Consider the following 25753-nt stretch of genomic DNA (forward strand, 5'->3'; position numbering starts at 1 on the left):
GATACTCGGCAGAAAAATACCTTAAAACACCGTATATAAGTTTTTTCAACAGTGAAGAAAAAAATGTGACAGAATCACAAATAAGAAAACCAACTGTCACGCTTAGGCAGATTTCCCCCTGGTTCACAAGCAGGCATTTAGTTTTTTATCTTAAAGAAAAGAAGTAACTCCTTTAAATTTACTTTGGGATATTGATACTCCATATCCATATTATTAAAGCATTTTAGAAAAGACAAAGGCTTTGATTTTTAAAACCTACAGCGTAACATTATTATATACTGCCTTTGATTAAAGAATTTTGTGAAGTTCAGAGTTCTTCCTATTCCAGGTTGGTTTTTTAATTTAGTTATTTCAGCACTGCTGTCCTTTAGGACCGAATAATACATTGCCTTGCAGGACTTTGTGTATTGTTGGGTGTTTATCAGCATTTTGTCCTCTGCACGCTAGATGCCAGCAGAAATATCCCGCTCACACATTTGTGACAATCCAAACTGCGTCTAGACATTGCCAAATGGCCCCTAACGGTACAAAATTGCAACAGTGAGAACCACTGCTTTAGCTTGTTATTGCCCAAGGATTCAGAGACTGAGATAATTCCTTTTAACAGATCATCTTTAAGTGTACTGAATTTGTTGTAATCTCCTTCCTGGGACTAATAGATATTCATTTAACAAAAATATACTATATACTTACCGTAGTTGGGGTTCTGTGTTAACTGCTAAGCATAGACAGCTGAAATATCATATTCTAGGAGACAGAGACTGTTATGCTTTTATAGTACTGTTCTTTTAAGCAAATTGGATGAAGGCTCTGTTGTTTTCTCTGCTCGGCCAAAATGCACTTGTGTTCTTTCTCATGAGTCCCCTAAAGTCCAGTTAAGTTCTTAGTTACTTTAGATAAACTCCCTATTGGTAATTTTCTGTTATGAGTCAGATTGTTTGTAAGAAATGCTGTTCTAGTTTCAAATTCTCCACGGTGCTTCATTAATTCTGTTTATCTCATTCCTACTTAAAAGGGTAGCTACTCTGCCTATTTCTTTGGACCAGTCTCTTATAGGTTTGAGAAGACTTTCCATCCAGCAGGCTTGCTGACAGATTGGCTTTTATAGGCAACATGTCGCTAAGTACAGGTACAGATGCTTAACTGGCCTTAGAACCAAAGGTAAATTTCTAGCTTAGAATACTGTAATATTGATATTATAGTCAATACAATATTCAAAAATAATAGTTATTTTATACAGTCATCGACTTAATGAGTGTTATTTACTTGAAACTTGATTCCATTCATTTATTTGTGGGATGTCTAAATGGGCCCATTTAGAATTTTTAACTTTTTAAATAAAAAGTCTAAAATATTTAATGATCATTAATGAATGACTCCTGGGGGATAACCAAGAGTAGATGAGGACCTAGAAAACGTACATAGTTGCTAAGATGAAAGATTAAAAATATAAAATTCAACTATCCCCTGAAAACACTACTTTGTTTGACTACCTCAACCATATAAAATACTGTATTTGAAAGTAGGACACACTACTCATTGGGCAGCAGCATGAAGGAGTTTTATATAATTCCAAAAGTTTACATGACACTCTGCAATTTAGAAGTGGCCTATAGGTACATGTACACAGGATAATCTGATGATTTCAAAAGGAAGGCATCATAGCCATAACATGTCACTGGGCTTAGTATGAGAGGACCAGCTATCTAACAGACTTGAAGTTTATCACCTCACAGAAGTGGTATTTATCATGCTGTATTTTTTGGCAATATATTGTTACTATTCATTTAGGTCTGAACCAAGAGGAAATCTTGGAGTTCAGCTCTCTGAATCCTTTCATTTTGGAAAGAACAGATTTTTTAAATAGCTGGATGTACCACGAAGGGTAATTATACATATTAATGTCCACTGTGGGTGTTTCCAATCCTATTAAGAATTCCCAATAAGATCCATAATAAGAACACTATTATGTGGTTATGTAATTCTGTTGCTTGTGTGTCTCTTAACATGGGAACAGAAATTCTAGAGGATTTACTCTATGTAGCGCTTACATTGTCCTTAGCCACATAGCCCAGGGGTTTGAAACACAAAAGGAAGGGATCCCTTGACCTTGCCCTGTTCCACAGTCACAGCATTCACCCACCCCGTACCTGGTCTATAGGAGAACTCGGTGGGCACGGTGAGAGCCCTGAGAGCACGTGACATCCCAGTGCACAGGCTCAGTAGCATTGTCTGTATTTGTCCTGGGCATCACCCTCAGCATATGTGGCAGGATTTTACTCTAGTTTCCAGATTGAGAAGCAAGAAACTCCCCTGCTTGGTTGGGGTGGGAAAAGATGAAAGAGACCAAGAGGTACAGATTGCCAGTTATAAAAATAGTCATGGGGACGTACAGCATAGGAAATATAGCCAGTAATATTGTAATAACTACATTTGGTGCCAGGTAGGTACTAGACTTATAGGAGTGATCACTTCGTAAAGTATAGAAATGTCTAATCACTGTTATACACCTGAAACGATTGTGTTATATGTCAGCTGTAATTGGAAAGTAAGTTTAAAAGAAAAGGTTTTCTTTAAAAAACAAAACTGTCCTCCTCCTTATCAGAGATTATGTTCCTTTCCCTGACATTCAGGAGGAGTGGAAATACTGCACTTAAGCCTCTGAAGGGAGAGGCAAGAGGAAGAAAAACAAAGCAATATATGTTGAAAAAAAAGTCACAGTAATATAAAGGAAAGGAAAACTATAAACAAAGTACTCTTTTAAACAGTGCTCTAATTACATGTGTCATTTACGGTTGAACAAAGCAAATTGTCAGTTAAAAGTATCAGCATTAAGTGCTTTTGTGGTTGATAAAGTATTGTTACACTTTATGGCTTTAATATCTTATAATTACCTATGAGTCAGCAATATAACAGTTCATATCCTTTATACCCATGAAAGTGGGTTTAAGGCATCTGGGTAAGTGGTATTACTTTTAGTAGTATAAATTATTTTAGGGCCTTTCTTTTCTCAAATTATTAAGCTATCTGATTATTAATCGGCCTCTCAAGTATTTCTGATAAAAGATTTGAATTGGAGGGGCGGGGGGGAAGGACACATATGTAATACCCTTTGTAATACTTATTATAATATTTTTTAAAAATAAAAATAATAATAATAAAAAAAGATTTGAATTGGAGTTGAGCATTAGTGAGGCAGAACAAATGTTATTTTCCTTTTCCCCTGTGTGTGTGGAGGGGGGATAAGAGAGGAGGCAGAGTCCTTTCCTGTTAAAAAAGAATCCTCCTCTCACTCTCCTTATTTTTTGAAATATAGGAAATAAGTTAGATTTCATAGTGCTGTTGGCCCATTAACTGGCACTAAATTTCTGAGTATATTTGTGAATTCCTCATACAAACTATCATGGTATCTAGCATGTGGTGGAGACTCAATAAACATGGAAATGCACTGACCCATTTAGATTTTAGATCTCTTCTCTAACCTGTACAGCCTTCTTTCCAAGAGGATCCTTTGGCTGATAAATATTCATTTGCTTCCTGATCAGAAGTGTTTATGATGCAAATTATACACACTCTGGTGCCAAATTTAACCCTGGAGACATTTATTTCATACCATCTCTAGGGCCAAGGCACTGAGCTAGGGAGACAAAGATTTATGACACAGCCCCTGCCCTCCAAGCATTTGTGAACATCCTGGGAAAAGGAGTAAGGCAGTGGTTCCCAACCTTTTTTGGGCCATGCCCCACCTAAGCATCTCTAAAATCCCGATTGCCCCCCCCCCCCCCCCCGTGACATATAATTCTTATTCAAAAAGTGAACTCCTATTCACATGGAGGAAGCCTAAAAGGCCATTAACTTGGTCTAAACAAGCTTCCAAAGAACATGGCATCCATGAAATAGAAAAATAAAAGAACAAAAGGACAGTTGAAGTACTGAGGAAGAAATCACTAAGAAATTGTTTAATAATATGAAGTGATATGAAAAAATAGCAAATAAAGTTTCAAAACATGTACTAGAGAACTGAAGTGCACAAATATGTCACAATATATATTTATATACTGTATATGAGGCCCCTAGAACCATAAGAAATGCAAAAAATTCACTGTTAACTCATTCTCGAATTGCCCCCCCCCCCCCCCCCGCCCCGTGGGGCATGTGCCCCATGTTGGGAACCACTGGAGTAGGGTAGGAGCTCCAGGGTTACATTATTAGATGACTGACCTTAGGGCTCTTAATTGTGCAAACAGGGACACTTCCCCCCCCCCCCCCCCCCCCCAGATGCACTTCTCTTTCATTCTAATGATCAGAAATGCATAGAGCCTGCTTCTCCTGCAAGTTTGCGGATCACTTTCATGTAACAATCCCCTTCAGTTCAAACCTGTAAATCACTGAAGTGCTTTCCACCCTGTCGTCTCCCTGTCTGCTGTTCCCTTTCAACCCTATGAGAGACTGGAAAAACCTACTAGAAACACACCTGACCATTAGGCAAAGGATACCTTTTTCTATTTGTGGACATACTGTTTTGTGGCTGCTATTTTTGAAAAATATCGGTTAAATTTGATGCTTTGAGAGGTTAATTCCTATGTTTGAAAACCTATTAAAGAATTATAAAAGGGGATGTTTCAACATGAATGCATACATATGTATATTTAACAGGTTTCTAAAAGCAACTGTAGGGATTTTACTTTCAAATGAGAAGTCATTTTCGGTTTCAGCCTGTCAGCTAAGATGAGTGAATACAAATACTGCAACATAAGGCCTCAGGCATCACTCACCCCATTGAATTCTGAAATTGAAGTCAACAACGTATACTGCATCCAGCTCCTTACCTCTGAAAAGGTCGTACGAGGGTCAGATGGAAGAGCCTTCTGAAAGGTGACTCCTACCTCTGTGAGGAAGAGAAATGTGTTTCCATAAGAATGAAGAGCCAAGAATTACCTGGAACACCTTTGAACGTCCCTGTGGACGGTGGTGACTTTCCTCATCCCCTCGGCTGGCGCTCAGTCCCTAACGTGTCAGTCGCTGTCCTGTTGGTTTCAGAATGCTGTCTGTGCAGAGGCTGATGGATGTCCAGAGGATGTGGCCAAAAGCCACTCCTAAAAGCAATTTTAGGAAACCAGTCATTTTCTTACAATAGGTTCTAGGGATACAGTTTCACTCAAAAATAAAACTTTTCAGCACCATGAAAAAGGCTAACATGAAATAATATACATACGGACATGGGCCCATAATCTTAGTGTAATGCTAAGGTTCTTTCTTATTGTAAATGTAAGGACTAAAAGGACTTTCCTATTGTTTCTCTTGAACCTCACATAATGAGGAGGAAACAAAAGTTGTACAAGGTTAGCTAGCCCCCTTGACTGGACTTGGTTAGTAGAAAGACCAGCATGTACTCCAGCCCAGCTCACTGTTCTGTCTTCCCCACCACAAGCCGTCCTTAAAGCGTTGTCTGCCTCCACCCAGTCCCCCACTAGCTGGCAGCTCCCCATGTGAACATCTTTATGCCTCTCTCAAATGGTTGTTCTGAGACTAGGTGATCAACAACAAGAAGCCCACACGAAAACTCTGGGTCTTCGGGTTGAACATCTCTAGGACGTATTCACACCTTCCATCAGGTCTTGGCAGTGTTACTGTAATGCTTTCATCCTTAGGTTTGCCCCATTCATTTGAAATGAAGTGTATATTTCAATTACCAACAAAATCATGACAACATAGACGTCTGTCAATTAAGTGGGCTTACAAATTCAGTTTGCTAAGACACTCTGGGAGCGAGGAGACTGGGTCCCCTGTACAATCCGCAGTGGAAATGTGCCCTCCTTCCTATCGTGTGCAGCCAGACATGCCGAGCAGGCTCGCAAAGGCAAGATTAACCTTGGCCTTTGGCCAGGGAAATGAAGAACACCAAGAGAACCATTGCAATACAGGGTGGAGAAATAAACACCTCTTGATTTTTTTTTAAGTGGTTGAATGAAAAGAAAGTCCCTGATAGGGTAGAGTTTGGCCCAGGAAGAGATCAGTAGCTCCCTAATATTTCAGTTTAAATATTGTTCCCACACAGATACTGGTACTTTTTAGATCCATGCATATTCTGTTTTTTAAACTTTTAGATTTCTGTAAAAAAGAATTTTTGAGACATAGTTACTAAACAGAGCTAGAGCTTATCATGATCATTGGGGTGAAGAATATGACCCCCCCAGCCAAGTTGCAAAGGATTCCGCTTTGGAATTTATCCACTGCTTTTTTTGTTTATTTTCCTAACAGGTGAAAAACGCAGCTGCCAATGTACTCAGGGAAACATGGCTAATTTACAAAAATACAAAGCTAGTAAAAAAGATAGATCATGCAAAAGTAAGAAAACATCAACGAAAATTCTTGCAAGCTATTCATCAGTAAGTACCATTCTTCATTTTCCTCCTGCTTTTGTATCTCGAGGTTTTAATTCTAGCACTTGGTTATTCTTCTCTCATGAGGGAGGAAAAAAAGAAAACGTCGTCAGGCTTGTTCCCAGAAGACGGTATTTGGCAATTTAATAATTTCATAAATGAAATCCTGAGCAAAGTTGTCGGTTCTTGTATAATTAGGAATCATTTATTATTGGGAGAATAGTCATTTAATATATATAGTAATTGAATGTCTTCTCAGTTTCTTTAGAAGCAATAATTTCAGTTAAAATTGTGTTTCTTAATTTAACATTCATATAGTTTGCTCTATAGTTTGCTCTAACATGTTTAGTTTGTATCTACTGCAAAAACTTGAAAAATATTAACATTTTATTGTCTGGATTTTTTTTAATACTCTGCCAAGCATCTTTAAATGAAGGTAGTACTATAGTTGATTCACTACTTGAATTTTTAAATGAGTTTTTAATCAGGACTTGGGGTTTTTCTCTGTGCTACGTGTTCATTGTAGATTTTATAGTTCTTATGGACCCTGTGCTCTTTTATCATTGTCCTGACTTTATTCAGGCCACCAGAGTTCAAGTCTTTCATGCCATTTCATTGATACATTATATCACTATCACAGACGTTAAAGTACAGATTTATATCTAGTGAGCTTCAGAGATAATCTGAAAGCACCAGGTCTTCTCCCCCAGGCTGGCGGCATTCTTACCATAAGTACATTCACGTGGGTGTCCATTATGATGCTCTACAGACTTGCTCTTAATGCCATTTCCAAATGGGGAAGAGCAGACATGGTCACATTTGTGGGTCAGCAAAGTGGCTGTCCTCATGCAACCTCCCGGGGTAATCATAGAAAGGTGGGGAAGTACTAGGTCTCTTGACTAGTCCGTGAAATGTCTTCGAGAGCTAACTAGCACAGCAGAGGAGAAAACTCTGAGGCTGGAGTTTTCATTTTCTATATTTAGATCATTTGTATGTCTTATATTTCACTAACATTCTGTGAGAAATCACTAAGCATTCATATGACCTGTCCAAACAACTTCCCCTTTTAACTAAGTATCACTGAAAATGTGGAATATGTCTATAATTATGGTCATATATGGACTATAGAGAAATTGCAGCTTTCTTAATGAAAAGAGAATTCATGTACTCGGAGACCTAAATTAGAGGGAGCCTGCACACGCAGTGGTGTAGCTGGCCCTCGGTGCTAGTCTCTTTTGCTGCCACCAACACCAAAGGGACATCATTCCTCCTTTAAGCTCTGTGACTCGTCTAGATACAGACTATGCTATTTATCCAGGAAAGCTAGGATTTTAAGATAATACTCATCTAACATCTGGGAAAGAGTAAAGGGAAGAGCAAGAGAGGAACACTGTATTTGATGTGGCTCCCGAGAGAGAGAGTTGCTCCCTGGAGCTCACAGCTGTCTGTGACTGGGTCCCACCACCTAGGAGCACTTGCCTAGACATCTCCATTCCCTGAAGCTTGGAGCTACGAGAGTGAGTCCCTTGACAGATGCTGAGCCGTCACTGCTGCTCTCATCAGGCCTTTCATCCTTTCTGAGGACAAGCTTCTTCCCCAACAGTCACCTGACACAACTCTCCCACACCCCAACCATGTAACACAGTAACCCCAACATTCACACAAGGGGCACTCATGCTATGCTGTGGAGAAATCATTCTCTGCACTTTTAATTTTCCAAGACTAACATATACTAAAATATATTAAATATATTAAAAAGAAAACTCACCTGTGTGGGAGTGAGATGATGTGGAAGCGAGCGAGTTCAGTCACTGTACGTGTCCAGCAGCCACACATCCCCTTTCCTCCAGGATTGTATTTGTGTCCCTTCCTGTCATTGTGACCTACTAAATGTATAATTAAATGTGATTTGCCTTTGACGCCTTGGATAAATTTTCATATTCTTTTTTAAATGCTTTGACAGTTTTTTTGTAACATAATTCTGTAGCCATGTGTAAATGGTGGGTATTTATGTTGTCACAGAGCTCTTAAGTCTGAATATATTCACACTCAAAAATTTGGGGGACCATTTAAGGGTGTTCACTATACAATCTTTTCAACTTTGCTATAGGTTTGAAATTTTTCATAATCAAATGTCAGGAAAATTATCTTTCAGTAAGCCAATTTTAAAAACTGTCCCTGAGCTGTTGGTGCATTGACCTGATCATAAGGGTTTCGTGGCTCCTTCAGCATGCTTCTTTTGAATAGACTAATAGAGGAGAAAAACATATGTTATTCCTCTGCTTCTTGCAGATTTCTTATTCTGTTTCTTCTGTAGCAGTGTATACTCCTAAAGCAGATGAGTTTCAAGCAACTCAAAAATGTTCTGAATTGTTTTATAAATTAGTCTTTGGGTGACTGGGTTTCCTTTGAGGTGGGAGGGACCTTGTACTTTGTGGAAAAAGTACACCTGAGAATTTATGTGGGCTGGGTTTGGCTAGTTGATTCTAATCATGCATTAACTATCTTTCATTTTAAGTTAGTGAACTCACAAAGGAAAGCACACAGGGCTCGATTCCTAAGGGCAAGGCCTTTATTGCCCACTGTTCACACCCAGTGAGACTGTCAGCCTTGTGTGTCAGCACTGGGTGAAGTCAGACTTTGCTAGTTGAGGAAAAATTGACAAACTCATTTGGTAGAGCTCTCCTGGCCTCTCCTATTCTCTGATTTGTCCTGAGAGCTTTGTCAATAGCTCTCTCTCTCCCCTTCTGCCAGCCCCCCTCTATTTCAAATCTTTCTCTTTTCCAAGCTTCATAGCCTTTCTCCCCGACACATGCCCTCTCTAGTCTTGGATGGAAGCCGAACTCTAGGCTGTGTCCTCTTCTCAGTAACATATCCGTCTTTGTGGATGGTCACTCAGTGCCACGAAGAATCTGTTTCTATAACATTTCACCCTTATTCTGGTAGCAGCTTTAACTTTAAAGTTTATCATTCTTCTATCTCACCTCTGTAGGCCCATCAATCAGTATAACTTGTCTCAGAGCCAAGAAATTCAACAAACAATTTTTATAACATATCGAGTGTTGCATTACCTACCTTTCAGAAAGCCAGGCTTCTAAACAGCCCCAACTCAGAAAAGATATATCCTTCAAAAAAAACACACACACCACATCATTATAATCCTATTGTTTAGAATATTATCCTTTTAACCCTTAAACATTTTTGCATTCATATTAGGCAAAAATGTTTCCTTAAACATTCTATCTCAAAGAGGCCAAGATGTCATGACACAAGTTCTTCCTTCTGAACTCTAGTTCTGGAGGAAACTATGGGCTTTCGGGTGGGGGATGAATAGCAGCAATGAAGAGGGATGATAATATATTGAATAGTGTTTCTCTTTGATCAATATGCCAAAATCCTACAGAATCTTAACAGGATCTTCCAGCCAATGAATCGAGCCCCTTGTGCACCACTGAACACCACACTGTGTTATTTTGTTCCAGAGTATTTCACAGTTTCTTTTCTTTTGTTTTGTCTTTTTATTTCAACAAAATGAAAATAGAGCTCGGAAGTAAGTTGTGTGAGCCGCTCCGTCAACATTTGCAGAATTCTCTACCGGCTGCATGCACCCAAGCGGATCCTTTATTTGTGAATTTTAGTAGTCTGATTGCTGCTATGGAAATGTGATCCAAAATCATGATATTTTCCTGTGATAAGTGAAGTTCACAAGGAAGAAATCAACATATGTTTCTTATTCTTTGGGGGGGAGAAAAATGTAAAATACACATCTGCGTGTTACCTTTTATTCTGGCAGCTGCAGCTTCAGTAGGCTTTTTCTACCAGTTCTACATCACAGGCAGTCTAAGCAGCAACAAAGCGAGGTGCTTTAAATTCAGGGAGCAGCGAAAGGGATTCCAATCAAATAGGGCTACTCTAGGTCAGCTTTCCAGATTAGTAGAAAATAAAATGGGCAAAATTCTACTGTCAGAATCATAATCTAGGAATCCAGGAGAAGAAAATTAGGCTACATTGATTGGAACATGATGTACTCACCTCAGCCAAGGGACCAGCTCTGGACCCTCCTTCAGACTTGCCGAGTCCAGGACTTTCTCTGCATTTATAAGTTGCTGGAGGTTTCTGGTCTGGTGACCCCAAACTTCAGGCATTCATGTACCAACTATACTATTACTTAAATTTGAAAAGAAAGCTTGATATAAATCCCTGTCATAAATGGATAAGAAATATAACCTTCTCAGCAAAGAGAGGTAAAAGCAGTTTCCATTGACAATTGAAACACTGGTACTGAATTCTACCCACGGGCTGTTATCTGTAGAAACTCTCTGAGCTGAGAGCCTGCTCGCTGTTTTCTTTTTAAAAAAGAAGATAGCATGTGTTAGAAGATAAAAACAGTATAGGGCTGGCCTAAGACCTTTTTCTTATAATAATCAGGAATTAGAAGAGAATTAAAGGAAATTACTTTCTCCATCTCTTTTAGTATTGTCTAATGTCTTAGTCATCTAGAGTACCTCTTGGTATAAATCCAGCACCTTGGAAACATTATAATAACCTAGCCCACTTTATTTCATGCATAAAGAAATTGATGGTCACTTTAGGGCCAGGGAAAGGGTGGAATCCATGTCTGACATTGTGGTTCTCTCTGCTACATTTCTCTATAGTAAGTCACACATATTTAAAGTTTGTGTGTGTTTTTTTTTTTAAAGGGGGGATTGTTTTTGTTTTTGACTTGTTTTTTAAGAGGCAGACATCAAGACTTGAAACCCTTGTAAATACTTAAGGAAACATTTCTCAACAATATATTAAATTTAAATCTATGTTTGTAAAACTCTTTTAGACTAGGACATATTCCATCTCTATAATAGCATGAAAAGGAGCCGTTCTTATAAACACAGTCGCAATGACAAGTTATAACCTTAAACTGTTTTAGATTGCTAAAGAGCATGATGTAGGCAGGTGTCAGTTAAATTCTTCCTGGCAGAAGGAACTATATCTTCACTGTAGAGCAGATTTGGTGACATATTGGATATCCTAGTTTCAGAACAAAATCACTGAGCATCGGGAACATTTGTTACAAAAATCTCCCTGGCAGTAAAATCTTGCCCTGTGAATATTTTTTTCTTCTTTGTAATTACCTTTAATTTAATTTGGGAAATAATAAAAAGTATTCTCTCCAGTATTACCACTACACTTTGTAAAATTATTCATCAGCAAAATAAAAATGTTAGCATAGATATATATTTTTTTTATTAGGTAGTTCAGAGAGACCTGCTTCTCTTTTGGAGCAAGGCTTTGAATTGTTGGCTTAAAGAACAAAATGGCACTTTTTTGTTGGAAAATCTTAATTTCTTGGTGCCATATTAAAGACTGAATTAAGTATTTGTTAAAATATTACAATAAATGAATTAAGGAATAGTTCTCATTCAGAAAGATTTTTTATAACAGTGGCTTTTTAACTATCAGATATATGCAATGGTATTTAAAAGTATCTAAAAGTAACTTTATAAGTAACGATCCCATCTGTCAGATACTTTAATTGTCCTCTGACTTTTATGTGCAATAAAAAGGGAAATTCTCCCAAGGAAATGGTCTGGCTTCTCTTCAAGTTCAATGGCAGTTTAAGATAAAAGTCAGGTGAAGAATAAGAGAATTATGTGTTTTGAGTTGTCTTGCTGCTGGTTGAATAAAAGTTGTATTTTTTGCTAATAAGAATCTCACTTATCACTGTGTCTCATCAGGTTCAAATACCTAACCCAATCCATTTCAGACTAAACAGGGCTAACACCTGTATCTAGTCACATAGGCATAGGAAGGTGCTCACTGCTCTAACAGTGATGCAATTCCAGTTGCTTTGCATATTTCTTCCTATGTCTATTTGTCACGATACTGGGGCTTTAATGAATGTTTTGGCTTTTCTCATATGGTTAATTCCTTATGAGCCTTTCTTAATTCAATGTTAACTACCTGGTGAACAGTTGTCCTATGGACACCTCATCCCTTACTCTCTCTCCTTTCCTTTTTGCGGTGTTGGGGAAGCATGCTTCTCATTGTAGCAGATACATAACCAGTTTGGACTTTACCCCAAATATTTGAGGCATTATCCATGCAGTTATTGCCCTTGTCAATTTTGTGCATGCTCTTTGGAAGGTATATGATAGCCATAGAGAGAAAGAAACAGTTCTGACTTCAGATTCTGTCTTTTAGATTAAGAAGTGTAAAAATGGAGCAGAGGAAACTGAATGACCAAGCAAATACCTTGGTGGACCTGGCAAAGGTAAGCTGGGGTCTCAGTCCTCATGAGTGAATCTGTTGGAATTAACCATGGCACAATAATTAATAATGCTGACACAGGGGGCCACCCTAAATTTATTTAACAAGTCAGCCAACCAACTGCCCAAAAATGATGGTCCAACTTAGAAGAATTTTTTTTAACTCTTACTTAATATGATCTTTTCCTGCCTGTATGCATTATTCAGCTGCATTCTAAAAGCTTTTCTACTTGCAGTGATTTGGACCAACATTAAGAAACATAAGCGGAATAGGAGACAATACCTTGGGGATTCTTATTTGCAGTTCAGTCTCATCCCTATGAGAACAAAACTACATCTTGGTTTTAACTATGAGGCTTAGTAGGACTCAACAATAAACATTTTTTAAATGTATTTTAAGCAAAATCAGAAGAATATACATTTAAATTAAAATACCAGAAATTACATCTTAGCATGAAAGTTGTCTTTCAAAAAAAGGTATCACTTTTGTATAACTTATGGTTCTTTCTCCATTTCATAACTTAAAAATTAATAGTTCCCAAATTCTTCTGACACATTTATAAGCTGTATCTGGTTGGTTTTTGCTTGTTCTTCCAAGTAAACTCCACTTTTAAAATATGAATATTTGTCAACAATCACAACATTGCATTTTCTTGGAATAATTCTAAAGATGGGATTAGGATAGCATTTATGTGTGTTCAGCCTTTTAATACAAATGCTTTGAAAGAGGCAACTCTCAATTGGACCTATATGTTCAGTTGTTTGATAAATCAGCTGTGTCATTTGTAAAGCCTCAAGTATAATCTATAAAATCCACACATACTATTTCTGGTATCGTGAAATAATATATCTAAAGTATATTCACTTTCATGTATATCAGTAACACATAAGATATAAATATTGAAGATGAATATTTGATATCTCAGAAGCAGAATATAAGTGAAGTATTTAATGACTTACCTCTGGGAGAGTATATATCACGCATTTAAGCTGGGAAGCACACATATGAGGCTCAGAAACATCCTTGATTAGTATTTACACATGACATTTGCTTGGATACTTCATGAACAAAGATGAGGCAAGCTCTTTCATCGCTCCTATGTCAAATAATAAAAGAAATTAGGAATTAGGAATTTTTATGAAAAAAAGACCACTTGGAAATAATATTTATGTTATATCATGATATATATATCATTTTACTTACAATATAATATTTGTTATATATAGTAGCTATATGATTTTACTTTATATTCTTTAAGATATATAAAGAATACTGTTTAATTAATTCTTTGGTGCCATGCTTATTATTATGACTGCAGCACTGTCTATGCCACAAGGGTTCAATATTTTCTGAATGAATGGATATTGTTCACATAGTCTCAATACTACATAGTAAAAAAAAAAGTTAATGCATTTTGTCTCCATGGCCCAACTCGAACTAGCTGTCTGTGTTCTGAATAGTAACTTCCTTATATAGTCAGTCCATTTATCATCATTAGGAGAATGTTCCACAGGCTGGTTCAGCAGGAAAAGAGCACACGTTGCAAAGGGAAATGAGGTAAAAGAAGGAAGGCTCAGAGAAAGGGGACTGCGACTTGGGGAAAATTTCATGGACCTAAGGCTTACATCTCCAGTCTTCCCTTCCTGGCCACCCTCTCCCCTCTCTACCTCTATGTCAACCATCCCTGAGAGCCTCTGGGATACTTCTGGAAATATAACTGGGAGTCAGAGTCATGAACAGCCTCTGATCAAGACAATCAATTGGAAAATTCACTAAGATACCAAAAACAGCTTCCATTTCAAACCATTTAGCATCTGATTAAACCATAGCCAACAAGGTAGCCTGGTAACTTCACTATCACCAACTTTTTATTCTCTCATTGATTATCTGTAAAAATGCTTTTTAACCCACAGAGAGCCCTAATTTGAAACATGGGACAGCAAAAGATATTAAGAAGTTTTTTACAGCTTTAAGTTCCTAAATTACACAATCAAGTCAGTTTGTCCTAAACTTTGTTTTCCACCCTTAGAATTTGTGCTACATCCTAATACTATCCATACTATTATTTTTTTTTCTAAAATCTCCTGTTTTAAAAAATTAGCATTGCCCTAATTACTATTACACATTACAAAATGAGTGCGGTGCACTAACATTTATATAATCATTAAATATATATATATATATATATATATATATATATAAAATCAAAACATGTTTGTCTGTGTGTACACCAGAAATCATTGGACATACCACCTACAGTACCTGCACAATATTTTCAGGGGCTGGATCTAATTAATGCTAAGATATTACAATTCTAAGTCCTTGCATCGAACACACTCATACCCTGAAATTTTCTTTGCAAGATACTAGTAAAGTGTCCTGTTAGCTGATGCCCCGCCCCTGTTGCACTGATTGTCCCCAAAAGGAGACCAGCCCTCAAGCTCTGAGAATTGACCGTTTCTTCCAGGATCCGTGTAATTAAGACTTAGTTCTTTGTTTTTCTATTCCTCTCAATCCTGTTTTCCAGACCCAGAATATCATGTATGACATGATTTCCGACTTAAACGAAAGGAGTGAAGACTTCGAGAAGAGGATTGTTACCCTGGAAACGAAATTAGAGACTTTGATTGGTAGCATCCACGCCCTCCCTGGGCTCATCAGCCAGACCATCAGACAGCAGCAGAGAGATTTCATTGAGGCTCAGATGGAGAACTATGACAAGCATGTTGCCTACAATGCCGAGCGGTCCCGGTCCTCGTCCAGGAGGCGGCGGTCCTCCTCCACAGCGCCACCAACTTCATCAGAGAGTAGCTAGAAGAGAATCAGTTAACCACAAACTAAGACTTTTTGCCATCATATGGTCAATATTTTAGCTTTTATTGTAAAGCCCCTATGGTTCTAATCAGTGTTATCCGGGTTCTGATGTCAGAATCCTGGGAACCTGAACACTAAGTTTTAGGCCAAAATGAGTGAAAACTCTTTTTTTTTTTCCTTTCTTTCAGATGCACAGGGAATGCACCTATTATTGCTATATAGATTGTTCCTCCTGTAATTTCACTAACTTTTTATTCATGCACTTCAAACAAACTTTACTACTACATTATATGATATATAATAAAAAAAGTTAATTTCTGCACATACTGGTTTGGTCAATTGACATTTCTGAAGATTCACATCTCTCCTTATTTTCAGGTAAAATGACTGATTATCACCTGATACATGTTGATAATTTTGATTCCCAGAAGTTTGGCAGGTTGGAAAAAAAACTTTCAATTATTATATTTACTAGGATGTTCCATCATTATGAAATATTATAGTCACATCATTTGACCCAGCCCAGTTTACTATTTGAGTTTATAGCCTCATTTCTAATTTGATTTCCAAATTATGTGGAAAATGAGGTGGTTCCATCAAAACGTAAAAATAAGACATACAGATGTTTTAAATAATTATTCCATTCCAAGCTTTAAAAAAATTAACTCGAATAAATTATCAGGGTACACCCTTCTCTGTGAACTGATATTGCAGAATTTAGGTCTAAATTAGTTGTCATCTCTTTCCATATATTCATTTATTATTTGGGCCCATGATAACACTAAGTGTTGGGATTATACACATGCATTTGCATACTCCCTAACAACTTAATGAACATAATTTTTAACATGCTACATATCACCTAACAAATGGTCCCCATTTGATCTGTATTTCCTTACTTGGTACAAGGAAGTAAATGGCATCTGGTAAATTTAAGGAGCTTCATTACACTTGTTTCATGAGTGGTGAAGGTTGGTTTCTGTAAAAGAGAACTGGGTAGTTACTGCTGTAAACACATCTCTTTTCCATTGGTTTTAGAATAACCATCCTTGAAATGATAGCAATGTGGAGTTCCCTCACATGGTGGTACTTGCAGAGTCTGCAGAAAGAACCGACCTGAGGTGGTAGGGATAACACATCATAAATATAAGGCTTCACTTACCCAGCTGCTGGGTTGCCCTAAACCTAAAAATTACCCCTTTATTTTCAGAGAATTTCTGCTTTGCCATCCTCCCCTTTATTTTACAGCATATCTTTGGGGTCTACCTTACAACATTGCAAGTTGCTTAGGATACCAAGTACTTTTCTTCTGTAACACAAAACTTCAATGATATATTTCATCATCTTCCATAGTTCAATGAATAAAGTCACTTTCATAGCTAGTCTCCATAATCAATGCAAAATCTAACATTTCCATTCAAGATCAAGGATATAAAACAATGATTCCTTTCGATTGCCTGAGAATAACTTACCATTATTACCCATCCAAAGTGGCTGAAAATAAAGCTCATTTACACATCTTCTATATGTCTATGTAGGATGAGGACAAAGTTTGGAATGTCCTTTAATAAGTGAAAGAAGCCCTAACCGGTTTGGCTCAGTGGATGGAGCATCAGCCTGTGGACTGAAAGGTCCCAGGTTCGATTCCAGTCAGGGGCATGTACCTTGGTTGCAGGCACATCCCCGGGAGGAGGTGTGCAGGAGGCAGCTGGTCGATGTTTCTCTCTCATCGATGTTTCTAACTCTCTGTCCCTCTCCCTTCCTCTCTGTAAAAAATCAATAAAAAATGTATTTTAAAAAAAATAAGTGAAAGAAAACCAGAGCACGCTTATAGCAGTATACTGCTGAGTTAAATGAATTTCAAAATCCTGCATTATCAGGATTTCTACTTCATGAGTAAAACTAAAGTTTCCTTTATGTATTCTGGGTTGCATACAAAAATATATCAAGTATTTGGTGTAAACATTGGATATAAGAAAGAAAAATTTTGAAAGATAATTTGTTCTTGCAACTGATGCAGTTAATTCTTGTGTATATTCTACCTCTATTGTGACTAAAAGGCAAAGCAGCAGGTAATTAAGTCTAATTATCATTTTACTGATGAATTAGCACCACCATCCCAAAATACTAGAAGACTAAGGAGAAAATAGTATTTTCTTCTGTTGAAGGAAAGAGAATTTTAATTTCCATGTCATTATCTTGTGTTTATTTTCTTCTTCCAAATTAGCAGCAATTCATGTAAGATGTCATTCTTTTGTCTTCTAAATTGATCTTACTTTTCCTGTTCCTCTATGCAAAGTATATGAAAACTAGTAGAGATGAAAAAAAAGTATAGGATCTTTTGTCTATTTTTTTTTCTAAGTACCAAGAAAGTCACAATTTAAAAGAGGAAGGGAGGACCATCTGTTGCATAGACATGGTTGGTAATATGCTGAATGAACCCTACGTTACCAAGACTCTTCCATGAACATTACGCAAAATCCTCTGAGTCTCCTAAAATGACTGCTCTTTTCTGGTAACATATACCTTGCTATAATTTGCACTTTGTTTTTCAAAGTTTCTAATAATAACTAAGTCTTGTTACACCTCAGCCTACCACACCCTGGCCTCACTATTTCTCCACAACCAGTACAAGAGCATAAGGCTAGAACAAATCACTTTGAATTACAATGACACCACCTTCCCTCGATAATTTTCTTAATTTTGTACACAGTTGACAGAAGATTCCAATAAAGATGAACCAAATACATAACAGGTAGTAGATCTACTAAATTTCACATGCTTTCTCCCTAATTTTTTCCTCCCTTGGTGATTGTTTTACAGAGATTCTCCATCAAAGCATCTGGAATAATCAATTTTATTCCAAACAGAATATGAAATTTGGAGAAAAACCAATTAGTTAGAGTTAATATGAATCTTCAAAGATGGATTAAAATACTAGAGCCTTCCTATTTTGCCACTTTGCCCAGTCTTGAGAAATAGAATGATGAAGGTAAAAAAAATATGAGGTTAAAAGTCAGGTCTGGGTTTGCAAATTAGTTCTGCCTCTTGATAGTTCTATGTATTTGAACAGCCTTAATCCTTCTGCCCCTTTATCTCATCTACAAAATGAGTATTCAAATATAGATATGAGTGAGACTCTTGCAAAACCTAATGTTTTACCAAATTATGGTAGATACTTTTTGTTACTATTTCCAGTATAAGGCAACAAACATTAAATACCCCATTACACGCCTCTATTATTATAACTTTTAACAGCTGGCAGTATAGTTTATAAAATCTCTTTCTTACCTATCTAATTCTTAAATCAAGTGACTGGATTCTGGATTAGTTGTTCAGTTCCTGGTCCTATCACTGATTTTTGTTTAATCTGATCTAGAATGCCAATAGGTATATATTTGTTGTCTTTGTGATTCTGACATACTTTTTTCTTCTTGGCATCTCACAAGATCTGTTCATGAATATGATCTGGGAATGTAGAGGGTTCTTGTCCTCTGTGCCAGGACTTGGGGTACTCACTTGGGGATGTGCTGGTACAGTCACCCAAGAAGTGGACCAAAGGGCTCAACTCCTTTTTCATATCCATCCTTAAAGTTCATGAGCCTCCATGTACTTCTCCCAGCCTGAGTAACACGCTGATCCAGTTTGTGTGTTTTAAATGAATTGTCAAGTTAATCCACTAAGAAAAAAGTACCAAACTGGTTGTTTGATTAATAGAATCCTAGTAAATGTTGTTGGGCTTGGAGTCCCCTGGAATAAGGTCCATGACCTGAGGAACTTCTGCCCATCTCACTGTCACTATTACTAGAGTCAGGTTCTTAGGCCAATGAAGAAAAGAAAGAAGAAGAAAAAAGCCTGTCAAGGCTGCTTTCTAGTGCTTCAGGGAATCCAGAATTAGAAAATATGTATTATAATTTCACAAGCCCTGGCTGGTTTGGCTCAGTGGATAGAGCGTCGGCCTGCAGACTGAAGGGTCCCAGGTTCAATTCAGGTCAAGGGCATGTACCTTGGTTGCAGGCATATCCCCAGTAGGGAGTGTTCAGGAGGCAGCTGATTGATGTTTCTCTCTCATCGATGTTTCTAACTCTCTAGCTCTCTCCCTTCCTCTCTGTAAAAAAAATCAATAAAATATTTTTTAAAAAAAATAACTTCACAGATAATGTCCCCTTTTAACTTTTAGAAATACTCTGAATTTCCCCCCCAGAAAATTGTCTTTTCTCTACTTATGTATTTTCTTCTGCCCCAATGTTTACAGCCCCCAGATGGTAATGGGATGGGGGATGGGGACAGCTACAAAAGAAATTAGAAATTACCAGACAATAGTGGGGTAAAGACCTGGGGAGGGGACAGGACTCAGGGGGAGGGCTCAATGAGAAAAAGAAGGGGACATCTAAAATACTTTAAACAATAAAGATAAAACTTTTTTTAAAAAGACATTCCTAGATGCCTACCTGGTGGTGCTAGGAGCACCAGATTGGAGTTCGCTCAATGTTTTGTGCAGCTAAAAGCTGAGTGTGAGGAAGGCCATGGTCAGTTGACTATGGCCAGAGATCTGAACAGAGGGATGCTTTCTCCCACCTTCTAATTTTGTAATAACCTGACTCCTCTACTTGTTAGGAAAGCAGCTCTTCTCTCTCTTCAGAGCCCAACTGCATAAGTATTATTTTGGGGGGGAGGGGAGAATAATTGTTGGAGAAGGGGTTACAAATGCAGAATGGAATTAAGCTAGGAAGAACCCTGTGGTACTGAACTGGAATTGAAGGCATCAGTATGAACTCATGGATATAGAAATAGATACAGATGTATGTTTAAATAAATGTATGCTTGTATATTTTAATTCCATTTGCTGAAAAGACCTAGAAGCAAAAATATCCCAAACCTATTGCTTTGTCCATGGATGCTAAATACTATTCTCCTTGTAAAAATGGCAGAATTCAGGAGTGTAGCAGAGAAATTCAAATGAGCCTAGATCGTATACCAGAAAGTAAGACATATATAAATGAGGACAGGAGGACACAAAGACTAGCCTGCACAAATCATAAAATCACAAATCTGGGATCATCGGAGCATAAACAATATTAATAGTTTATGACCCATAGAATAAAAATATCTAATAGTCTTTGCTTAATAAATAAAAAGGGAAAACTCTTCCTCATAGTGGGTTAAAGTCTGTGAAGAACACGATGTATATTGACATAGTATCAGATACCTTTCAATACATTTATTTTACTAATTACTAAGGGTTAATGGTAATTTCACTATTAAGAAAAAGGAAAGGAAAAACTAAGGACCATCTCCTTACCCATGGAAACAAAGTAACATCACCAATAATGGTGCAGGCCCATGTCATATGCCTCCTGAAATGATGTAATAAGGACACTTCTAACATATTCCTGCCAAAAATGCATAACCTGAATCTAGTAATGAGGAACAAACAGACAAATCCAAAGACATAGGCCAACAATGGATAAATAAATGTAAATTGATATTTTAAAAACTAGCCTTACTCTTCAAAAATGTCAAGTTTAGAAAAGACAAAAACAAAAAATGAGGAAATGCTTCAGATGAAGGGAAACTGAATAGACATGACAACTAAGTGCACATCATCTTTCTGGATTAGATTTTGGTCCAGGAGGAAAATACATAAATGAATTTACAGGGACAACTGGCAAAGGATTAGGACTATGGATTAGGTAATAGTTTTCTATTTCAAATTTTCTCTTTTTTTCTAACTATATTGTAGTTATAAAGGACAAGTCTTCTCAAAAAATACACATTCCAGAATTTATCATAATGAAGCATACTGTCTTCAACTTACTCTCAAATGGTTTAGAAAAATGTCACCTGTACATGAGGTGGAAAAGAAGGTGGATGGATGGAGGGAGGGAGAATGATAAAGCAGTGGGAAAAAATGTTAACAATTAATAATGTAGTTAGAGGGCATATATAAGTTCTTTGTATTATTCCTACAACTTTTCTGTAAGTTTGAAATTATATAAAATAAAACATGAAATAAAGAACCATCAATAGGAGATAGGTATAATTAATAATTCTTCACAGAAAGTAAAAGAATGGGATAGGTCTACATACCTTTTCATGTTCATTGGATGTGTAGGTTTCTACTTTTTAGTTGCCTATTCATTCCTTTGCTCATTTTTTCCTATTTAGTAGTATTTTGTTTACTGATTTACAGGTCTTCATATGTTTTGAAATTCCTCATTTAATTTTGGTTATAATTCTTAAGATATATATTTGTTGCAGACTTTAATTTGCTAATAGTTCATTTAGAAGTTTTGCTTTATGTTTTTACATGATATTGGCCTATAATTTTATTTTCTTATACTGCATTAATATTGTAAAAGTAACTGTTTAGAACCAAAGTGACCCCTTTTGTCTTATTTTAGGATTTTCTCTTTTTAAATTTTTTAAATTTCACTTAAATAATAGTTGAGAGTTTACTTGAACTTGCATAGAAAATTATCGGGCCTCCAATTTTCTATGGAAAGATAATTTACCACTAATTGATTCATTTTTTAAAAATTAGTTTTAAGTTTACTGAAAAGTTCTCTTTTCTGAATCACTTAAAATGTTTTATTTTCTAACAACAATTCCATTATATTTTCGGTTTTATTTGAATAAAGTTTATCATGGCATCCTTTAATTTTTTTTCTTTAAATCTACTATGTCCATTGGCATAACTCTTATTTAAAATCTTTAATAAATAATAACACAAGAATAAACTCTGTTTTGCATACTCACAACTGTAAACCTACTTTTGCCCCACCTTATATATCTATTTCTTCCTCCATCTGTATTTTCTTTCATCTTCATTTTTGTTTTGTTTTTTAACGGTATCCTTTTTCATACGTTCTAAGTTGGACACTTAGCTCAATGTTTAACCTAAAATTTCCCCCCTCAAGAACTAGTTAATTGTGTTTACATTTTGTTAAATAACCCTTTTTTGAAGTATTACAGACACACAGAAAGGTACACAAATCATAAGATTACAATTCGATACATGTTACTGGAGTCCAGATACTCCCATCATGACCTCTTTAGACATTATTCCCTCTCCTTTCCAAAGGTAATTATTATTCCAACTGCTAACAACAGAGAATACTTTAGCTTATTTTGAACTTTATAGAGTAAGTATGCATTGGTGAGTTGCTTTTTTCATCCAACATTGTGTCTGTGACATCCATCTATGTTGTACTGGTTGCCGGAGTTTGTTCATGTTTATTGCTATAGTATTTCCATTGTACATTTATATCACAATTAGCGTATCTTTTCTAATGTTAATGTTCATCTGGGTTGTGTTGAATTTTTTACTAAGAATAATGCTATCACAAACATTCCTATACATGTATTTTAGGGAACACATGCATGCATTTCTGTTTGATATAAATGTAGGAATGGAATTGTTGAAACATGGGGCACATGAATATGTTCAACTTCAGTAGTTGAAGTAGTTACTGACAAATAATTTTCCAAACTGGTTGTATTTATTTGCGCTCCCAAAGTAGTATATGATAATTCCAATTCTTCTACATTGTCAGAAATACTAGATATAGTTGTTCTGTTTAATATTGGCTATTCTGGTGGGTATATAGCAATTGCTTAGTGTAGTTTAAATTTCCATTTCTCTGATTAAGCATACATTTGCAGGAATTCTTTTATACATGCCAGTTAAAAATACATTGCCTTTTGGCTCATATTGTTACAATTAAAAGGCAACTTTTTGTCAGTTTTTTAAAAAAAACAATTCAACTTTTTTCTCTTGCTAAGTTTGAATCTAATTCTATGATGATTGGTAGTGTCATGATTTGTCTAGATATTAATTTCTATTATGTATTTTGCTTGAGACGATATACTTTCTGAATTTAAAAAATCATAATTTCTGCAGTTCGGAAAAGTTTTTTTAATATTGTTTCTCCATGTCTCTCTATTCTCCTTTACTGACATTCCAATTAGTTGAATATTAGACATTCACATTTCATATTCTGTCTCTTAACCTCATTTTGTTATCTTATACAGCATTCTGGATACTCTCTTCAGCTCTATCTTGTAGTTTAGTAATTCTTTTAGTGTTTAGTCTGTACTTTAGGTAACATTCTGCTCTTTTCTTCATTAGCATTGGCCTTCTTCATCTTCTTGGAACTTTCTGAGCTATTTTCTGCCTTAGAGTTTACACAGGCTGCTGCATTTTACTTGAAAGCTCTGTCTCCCAGACACAGAAAATAGCTCTCTGGGTACAGCTAATTCTTCATCATGTAGGCCCCAATTTTAGTGTAGCCTTCTCAGAAGTAAGTAATAATGAAACTACAACATCAAAATTGTATTTTGCAGTTAAATCTATACTTAAAAGAAAATATGGTTTTAAAATGGGGGGGTGGCTTATATTAGAAAGGCAGAATATCATAAATTAATGAGGTAGTAAACAAAGTATAGAGGTTCCTCAGTGCCAAAATATTTGGTTTTTTTAAACATGTTTATAAAATTAATAAACCTTTAGCTAATGTGATTAAGACTAACACAAAACCAAATAGTCAACATAACTTATGATAAAGAAGAAATTACAAAAGATACCACAGACATTAAAAAGATATTAAAAGGACATTATAAAAAATTATAAGCAGTACATTTGAAAACTTAGATAAAATGACGTTTTTAGAAAAATATAACTTTCCAAGTCTCATTAAAATAGAAATAGAAAGTATGAAGAGGCCTATATTACTAAAGAAATTAGATTTATAATTAGAAATTTCACCATAGACAATTCCAAGGTTAGATAAACTTATCAATGAATTCTACCAAACATTTAAATAAGTAATAACAAGAATAGACATACAAAATACTTCTTGGTTCATTCTATGAGGACAGAAAAACTTCATACTAAAACCTGAAAAGGATATTATAAGAAAAAATACTATCCACCAATCTCTCTTACGAGTACCAATGCAAAAATTATGAAACCATATATTGACACACTAAATCTAAGCTATGTCTATGCATGTATCTATTTACCCATCTATCTGAGTTTATTCAGGAATTGCAAAGGTGGTTTAACATTCAAAATTCAATCAGAGTAATTCACCACATTAACAGAATAAAGGGGAAAATATGATTATTACAATAAATTTATAAAAAGCACTTGATAAACTTAAACATCTATTTATTAAAATGATTTGGCAAACTAGGAAGAGAAAGTTTCTTCCTTAATCCAACTGAAGGATGATGTCCATAGACATCTTATTTATAGTAATTCCCTCTTATTCACAGGGGATACATTCTAAGACCCCATGGATTCCTGAAACCTCAGAACATACCAAAACTCATATATTGTATGTTTTTCCTATACATGCATACCTACGATAAAATTTAATTTATAAATTAGGCACAGTAAGAGGTTAACAATTAATAATAAAATAGAACAATTATAATAACTTTCTGGAGGTTCTTCAGAGGCTCTGCAGTTTCTTTATACAATTTAGTTCCTTATGGCCTCTCCCAACACTTGGCTATGCATGTGCATATAGGTCAACCCTAAGCAGTGACATGACTCAAGTTCCTTGCCCAGGAAACTCCTTTGTTCCTAAGCAAATCAGGAGATTCTGGGATGGATATTGATGAAACACAAATACCCTAGATCTATCTGAACCCCATCCAGATAGGATGGTGCTTATATGTTATTCAAGACCTTCCATGATTTTTCCTCAATATTGCCCTTCCGTAGCAGAGTGAAACGCTTGGCCTCTCTCACTCCATCTTGTTCAAGCCTGCTTTGTTCCCACAACCTTTAGCTTCTTGCATATAAACATATTAATCATTAGAGGAATTCTGCTTGTGGCTTGAGTTTTACAAAAACAGTTACTAGAAAGTGCCTCTTTGGAGAAGAAAAGGGAAGTATGCATTGTTTATCAGGAACCTATTGACTGGACTCACATCAACTAGGTCAGTGGTCAGCAAACTGCAGCTCATGAGCCACATGCGGCTCTTTGGCCCCTTGAGTGTGGCCATGAAGTTTCCATCGCACTGTACGTGCCCGCCTGCATGTGGTATTTTGTGGAAGAGCCACACTCAAGGGGCCGCAGTTTGCCGACCACTGAACTAGGTCAACAGACTAAGCACAATCTTCCTCAAACCCGTCCTGGAGGTGATCATCCTTCGCCTCTTGGCCTTCCTATTTCCCCCTTCCCTTGATATAAAAGAAGCCTGGACTCCACTTTCAGAAGATAGATTTGAGGCACCTCTAAGTCTCCCATCTCCTCAATTGGGTCCTTCTTGGTCAATAA

The 25753-nt window shown here is 36.4% G+C and overlaps 1 protein-coding gene across 2 annotated transcripts in view; it reads left to right on the forward strand.

The window, feature by feature from the left end:
* Positions 1–15783, forward strand: part of KCNN2 (potassium calcium-activated channel subfamily N member 2) — a 356145-nt gene extending 340362 nt beyond the window's left edge. For both annotated transcript variants that reach the window (XM_070412476.1, XM_070412475.1), the window contains 3 exons: positions 6262–6389; positions 12582–12651; positions 15175–15783. In XM_070412476.1, the coding sequence (XP_070268577.1) occupies positions 6262–6389; positions 12582–12651; positions 15175–15462 (486 nt within the window). In that variant the 3' untranslated portion in view covers positions 15463–15783. The remainder of the gene's footprint in view (positions 1–6261; positions 6390–12581; positions 12652–15174) is intronic.
* Positions 15784–25753: the final 9970 nt, after the last annotated feature.

Source organism: Myotis yumanensis, unplaced genomic scaffold, assembly GCF_028538775.1.
Source record: "Myotis yumanensis isolate MYYU_CA2020_CCGP unplaced genomic scaffold, mMyoYum1.0.hap1 SCAF_4, whole genome shotgun sequence".
Taxonomy (NCBI): domain Eukaryota; kingdom Metazoa; phylum Chordata; class Mammalia; order Chiroptera; family Vespertilionidae; genus Myotis; species Myotis yumanensis.